Source organism: Propithecus coquereli, unplaced genomic scaffold (assembly GCF_000956105.1).
Source record: "Propithecus coquereli isolate 6110/MARCELLA unplaced genomic scaffold, Pcoq_1.0 Scaffold148, whole genome shotgun sequence".
NCBI classification, from domain to species: Eukaryota; Metazoa; Chordata; class Mammalia; order Primates; family Indriidae; genus Propithecus; species Propithecus coquereli.
In genome coordinates this window covers 5,279,035-5,286,034 of record NW_012139191.1, presented here as the reverse complement: position 1 = coordinate 5,286,034, position 7,000 = coordinate 5,279,035, and the positions used below count along the sequence as shown (strand labels likewise).

The following is a 7,000-nucleotide window of genomic DNA, read 5'->3' as shown; positions in this document are numbered from 1 at the left end:
TGTTTTGTATCATTAAACATAAAAGTATCACAAACTTTTTTCTGGAGTGAATTAAGAGTGTGTAATTGACCAAAACAACACAATTATAGGTTTGGGTATATAATTATTAAGCCTAAAAGGCAAAATTTTATTGGAAATACATCTCTTAGTGAGCCATTCTGAGGCTGTCTCCAGCCCCTGAGTTCATGATCTATGAATGATTATCAATTACTGCTAAAATGAGCCAGTCGAAGTCTGAGTAAGGAGGTCGCCAGTCAAGGATGAGGAGAAAGATTCGACGGCATCAGGAAAACCAAGGAGGCAAAGCATTTCAGGATGGATGTGACCTGTAGTACAGTACGGTTTCCGACCTGCCCATGACACGTTACAACCCCTACTTCCTGCAGCACTTCAGGATGCTTGAAACATGCTTTCATGTACAGTTACGTAATCATTGACTTTGTGTCTCGGAGATTTCAAATAAACAGAGTATTCTGAGAGTGTGAAGTAGCCATAGCGGTGGAGGGGGAGGAGGTGTGGCATAACAGGAAACGTGTATTTGGTCTTTGTCCCTAGTTCCTGACACAGGCTCCTAAATCCCTAGGGATTTCCTGGCTGTTCTAATGAGACAACGCTTGGTGGGCCCCTTGGTAGCGTCAGGATGAGGGCTGGTCACTAGAAAGACCAAGACACCACTAGAAGCTTAGAACTTTCAGCTCCAGGGAGGGGAGGGGCCAGGACATCGGGTTGACAATCGTCCTGCCTACGCGATGACGCCTCCACGAAACCCTGCGAACGGAGAAGTTCCGAGAGCTTCCGGCTGGTGAGCACACACCCGTGCCGTGAGGGTGGTGCGCCCCAGCTCCACGGGGACGGCAGCTCCTGCACTCGGAACCCATCCAGACCTTGCCCTAGCTTCCTCTTCACCTGGCTGTCCTTTTCTGCCTATAACATCCTTTATAGCAAACCAGGAAAGGTCGGCAAAGTGCGTTCCCGAGTTCTGTGAACTATTCTAGCGAAGGCTCGAGCCTGAGGAGCGGGTTGCGGGAGCCCTGACTTACACACGGTCAGGTAGGAGCGTGGGAGGTCTGGGACTTCAGACTGGCGTCTGCAGTTGGGGAAAGTTGTGTGGGACCTCCAGGTGTGTGTGGGGTCTGCGCTGACCCCAGGCAGTTAGTATTAGAACTGAATTGAGCTGTTGGACACCAAGCTGGCATTTGGAGAGTCAGAGAGTTGCTCGTTGGTGCTGGAAACCACCCCAGGAGGAAGGCTCTGAAGGACGTGTACCGCTGGCTTTGGTTCACACCTTTCCCTGCCCTGGAAATAAAATGCCTAAATGTGAAACCAAGAACTCACCAGTCACCTTGTGCAGCATATCGACGGCCGGCTCTTCCAGGGTTCTGATTTGCTGTTTGACGATAGTCTCAAACGTCTTGTAATTCACAAATCCTGGCAGCTCTCTGCCACGAAACTGACATTCGAATTTCCAGACCTGTCTACTTATAATTTCATAACCTATAGTAGGAAGGAATAGCTCTGGATTATTTTACAAAAATAATCCCATAGATTTTTCTAAACATAATACCATTCTGGACTTCCTGAAAATATGAGTGGTGAGAAAGAAATATCATCAAATCAAATCTGACCTGTGAATTGCAAAATAACCAGAGATTGCAATGAAGAAATAGATCTCAAGGTAATTTTCCTGAATCGTTCAAGATGGGGAGTGTAGATCTGGTAAGATGCCAGAAATCAGCAGATGCGGCAAGTTAGAGGAAGAAGCACTCCTGAAAAGGAACTTGAGTATGAACTTTTGTAAATCCAATTTTATTTCTACCAAAGAAATCGTATCATGATAGAATATTACGTTAGAGAATATTGAAACGGAATATCACACAGAACTGTGTGCCTTTTAAAGAGCAGAGATGACGGTGAACGCTGTCTGGAATCAGCTGCCCATCACACACTCACGTGCTGGGGCGTGAGTGGAGAGTTTTTACAAATCCAGTGGAACACAGTAACCAGGCACATTGGACTGTATTATTGTGATACGGTGTCACTCCTGACTGTAAAAATGTTTCATTTTTCTCCATACTTTTGGAATTATTTCTACTCCCAACCACCTAGACTATGGGGTTTCCATCCGGGGTGGGAATTCAGAAGGGCTCTGGTTCCTCTTTTTGAAGAACTAAGCGGGCATGGCTGTCTGCTGCCCTCTTCTGGTCAGGAGATATTTTCCCATGGGGATTTTTTATTGAGATATCATTCACATACTGTAAGATTCGCCCCATTAAAAGTGCACAATTCGGTGATTTTTAGTATGTTCACAAATTGTGCTACCATCGCCACTAACTCCCAAACATTTCCGTCACCTCAAGGAAACCCGCCACCCGTCAGCAGTCACTCCCCATCTCCCCCTCCCCAGCCCTGGCAGCCGCTGCTCTGCTTTCCGTCCCCGGGGATTTGCCTGTTCCAGACCTTTCCTATCAGCGGACTCACAATACGTGGTGCTTTGTGACTGTTGCTCTAACTCAGTGTGACATCAAGACTCACCCATGCGGCAGCATCTGTCAGTGCTCTGTGCCTTTCTGTGGCTGAAAATGTGCCACTGTCTGGTGTCACGGGCTGAATTGTGTCCCCCGCAAATTCACGTGTTGAAGTCCTAACCCCCAGTCCCTCAGCATGTGACTGTTTGGAGATAGGCTCTTTATAAAGAGGTAATTAAATTGAAGTAACGTCATTAGGTCATCCAATCTGACTGGTGTCCTTGTAAGAAGAGGGGATTGGGACACAGACACACACAGAGGGATGACACAGAGGACGCAGGGAGAGGATACCGTCCACAAGACAAGGACAGAGGCCCCAGGAGAAACCAAACCCGCTGATGCCTTGATCTTAGACTTCCAGCTCCACGGTGGTGAGATAATACATTTCTGTCGTTTAAGCCACCCAGTCTGTGGGGCTGTGTCATGGCAGCCCTAGCAGACGAATGCACGTGGATATGCCACAGCTGTTTATCCATTCACCAGCTGATGGCCACTTGGGTTCAGTGATACGGAACAGAGCAAACGTGGCTTTTGTGGCCCTAACTCCTTATTGTGGCCATCCTCACCAACACACTCCCCTCCTCTCTCCCAACCCGACATACTGAGTTTACGATGGTACCTTGACTCACCGCCATGGCCTGAATGTTTGTGTCGCCCCAAAATTTTTATGTTGAAATTTATTTTATTATTTTGGTTTTTTGAGGTTTTTTTTTTTTCACTCTGTCACCTGGGCTATAGTGCCAAGGTGTCAGCCTAGCTCACTGCAACCGCAAACTGCTGGGTTCAAGTGATCCTCCTGCCTCAGCCTCCCGAGTAGCTGGGACTACAGGCGTGCACCACCATGCCCGGCTAATTTTTCTATATTTAGAAGAGACGGGGTCTTGCTCTTGCTCAGGCTGGTCTCAAACTCCTGACCTCAAGGGATCCTCCTGCCTCAGCCTCCCAGAGTGCTAGGATTACAGGCGTGAGCCACCGAGCCCAGCCAATATGTTGAAACTTAAACCCCAATGTGAAACTTAACCTCAAGAAGCGGGGTCTTTGGGAAGTGCAGGCTCTGCCCTCGTGCCTGGGATTAAAGGCACACCTCATTTCATTGCACTGTGCAGACACTGAGACTTTTACAAATTGAAGGTTCATGGCAACCCTGAGTTCAGCAAGTCTGTTGGCGCCATTTTCCCAACAGCACATGCTCACTTTGTGCCTCTGTGTCAGTATTTTTTAGCAATAAAATATTTTAAAGTACACACATTTTTTCAGACATAATGCTATTATTGCACACTTAGACTACAGTGTGGTATAAATATAACTTTTATATGCATCAGGAAGCCAAAAAGTTTGTGGGACTTGTGTTATTGCAATATTCACTTTATTTTGATTGTCTGAATTGAACCCACAATTTCTCTGAGGTATGCTTGTAGCATCCTCATAAAAAAGAAGTCTGAGGGAGCTTGTTTGTCCCTTATGCCATATGGGGACATGGCTAGAAGGTGACACCTTTGAAGCAGAGACCTAGCCCTCACCAGACGCAGAGTCTGCCAGTGCCTTGATTTTAGACTTTTCGGCCTCCGGAACTGTGAGCAATAAATTTCTATTGTTTATAAATTACCCAGTCTAAGGTGTTTTGTTATAGCAGCCCAAAGGGACTACTTACTTTTCTGGAAATTCTCTTCAATTAAAACACTCCATTTGCAGAACTCCTTTCGGAGCTTGGTAAACAGCCGAGTGTCCTCCTCCCCGACAATTTCCTCCCCTTGTATCAAAGCAAGGATGTCCTGGTTAAATGCATTAATTTTCTGCCAGAAAGAAAAATATCAGTATAAGCAGAGACATTTCAGATGCAAGCGTCAAGGAGGTTTGGAGGTCGTGTGCATGCTGAGGTGGGGGAGTCATTCTTCATCTCCTTATAGACACTGTGGGATCCAGGAAAGAAGAGGCTTCGGCCAGAAACCCCGTCCCTCCCCTCACTGCCTTCGGGATCTGGGCGAGTGCTCAGGACAGCATCAAGGGCCAAGAGGCAAGGAGAGGAGATGTGGTGTCCCCCACTGCTGACTCCGCCCTCGCGGGGCCCACCGCACCCTGCCCTGCCCCCTGCCGAGTGCTGTGGACGTGTATTTGGACCCGCTTAGGGCAGTGAAGAAAGAAGTGCTTCAGGCACACGCGTCTCCCCCTGGACGCACTCGGCAACACTCACATCTATCAAGAAGAACATTTTCTCATTCTCTTCTTCTGGTATGTCCACACCATACTTTTGTAACTCCTCTGTTATTTTCTGGTGACTTTCCTTAATTTGATTTTCTAACAAAGGCAGCGATTTCTGAGGAAAATGGAGAGAAAATAACGAAAATTTATAAATATGGACAGGGAATGAGAAGGATGTCCCGGGCCTCCTGCGGAGTAGCTGCACGGTCCATCTGACTTCCCGGTTTCCTCTAAAAGGGAAGATTTTCCAGGCAGAAAGAGGGCACAGTAGGGGCCTTGTTTTCTACCCAGGTCTCCCCACTTTGCCATTGCTATAGAAACAGCCTCAAGAGCCACTAAGATACCCGCGTTTGCACGATTCCCAGGCCCCATAAGAGCAACACAAGTAGAAATTCCTCCTGTGATCGTATTATGTAAGCTCTCTGCGGGGAGATGAGAAAGATCCAGCTGCCTAGCAGGTTCTGAAAAAGCGGCAGTTGGAACGATTTGAGATTCAACAACTCTTAATGTTTTTTAACAGACGAAAAGTTACCAGGGACTTGTGCTTCTAACAGTATGGTGACTGCATACACTGGCACACTCTTCCAGGGCAAACATCTAAACATGGCTAAAACCTTAACACTGTCCCTTTCAATGTATCGGGGAGCTGGCAAGTTAAGGAGGGATCTTTAGAGGCCAAAGCCAGGTGACAGCAGCCTCCCAGGGACTCAAGAAGAAAGCAGCCATGATGCCAGATTCAGACTCAAGCGCACTTGTCTAGGTAAGAAAACTTGAACTTGAGTCTATGAGCCTGACTGGGAGCAGAGGCAAAACATCAGTGCCCGCAGCTTGCTCAAGGTGGGGACTCGAATAAGGGAGCACCCTCTTTCCGCATAAAGGTGGGACCCCAACAGGCTCTGCTCTCATCACGATCAGCTAGAAACCCTATTCTCCGCCTGTACTCCTGGGCCCGGCGTGGAAGACCTTGAACCCTGGTGCTGAGGTGAAAATTTGAAAAAGCAAAAGACAATGTTCAGGCAGATTTGAAAAGAAAAACCACGGAGAGCTTTCCGAAATAAAAAATATGTTCATTACAATGGCTAAGACATTATAATGGTGGTTGGCAATGAGAGTCAGTTAGTAGAGTGTGCATAAGGTTTTAATTTTTATTTAGGCCAGGCGGATAGAGTCTGTCACCTGGCCCTCCTACAAGCAGCATCCACACCACCTGGGGGCTTGCCAGAAATGCGGGATATCTCAGGCTCCACTCCACACCCACCAAACCTGAACTCGCATCTTAACAAGGTCCCCGGGAGATCTGTGTGCACAGTGGCGTTTAAGAAGCCAGCAAGGCTCAGCTCTGTGTCTCCTTTTAGAGAACAGACAGCTCTGCGTGTGCTTACGGAGATGTGAATGATGAGCTCCGTGGTCAGTCTTTCTGCCAGGCAGGGAACAGTGGCCCTTCCTTCCTCCAGAAGATTCCTAAGAGAGAACACAATGTAGGGGTCCATCTCCATGTAGCCAGAACGCGCAAATCTGCATCCCGCTATTGGGGGAACTCGGGCCGTTACTTACAACTGAATGGAACATCTTGCCATCGATACCCAATGAATAGCCAGAACCGTATTGCACAGAATTACCAGTGAATTTGAGCAACCTCAGACATTTCAACAATGGTATGGAATGACGACCCATTCCAGCTGATGTAATAAATGTATCTCATGACATCTGACCATAGAATTGATCTTCATAAAAATACACATACACTTCTATAGATACATTTTCATAACACATACCCCCTTCTACGTGCAAGAGATATATATAAGTAGACATGACGCATAAGGTGTAGGTCTTCATAAAAACACACCGATGCCTGTTCACCTAAGTGTGCGGATGAATACTGAGCTGGGGGTGACGCGCCCTTGTCCAGGAGGAGAACTTAATCCACGGGCTGCTTGGAGGAAGGAAGCCAAGCATCTTCTCACTCCACCCAAGTCTGTGGCCACAGGGAGACACTACAGGGTTTCCCACATTCTAAAGGACCTTTGGCATAAAGGGCGGCAGGAAGGCATGAGCCCACGTGCCCATTTGCAAGAGTAGCTTCAGTTTCTATACCTGCTAATTTTCTAAAAAACTGTGATAAACTACATATAATACAAAATTGACCATTTTAATATTAATATTTTTAAGTGTACAGTTCAGAGCCATTAAGTGCATTCACGTTGTGCAACCATCACCACCATCCATCTCCAGAACTTTCTCATCTTCCCAAACTGAAATTCCGGCCCCATTAAACA

At 47.1% G+C, this 7,000-nt stretch overlaps 1 protein-coding gene across 2 annotated transcripts in view; it reads right to left on the bottom strand.

Moving 5' to 3' along the window:
* MX1 (MX dynamin-like GTPase 1) overlaps positions 1–7,000 on the bottom strand; it is a 28,150-nt gene that overhangs the window by 7,021 nt on the left and 14,129 nt on the right. For both annotated transcript variants that reach the window (XM_012640117.1, XM_012640118.1), the window contains exons 10-13: positions 6,107–6,185; positions 4,717–4,839; positions 4,177–4,318; positions 1,336–1,494 (exon numbers count right to left, since the gene is read on the bottom strand). In XM_012640117.1, coding sequence (XP_012495571.1) covers positions 1,336–1,494; positions 4,177–4,318; positions 4,717–4,839; positions 6,107–6,185 — 503 coding nt within the window. The remainder of the gene's footprint in view (positions 1–1,335; positions 1,495–4,176; positions 4,319–4,716; positions 4,840–6,106; positions 6,186–7,000) is intronic.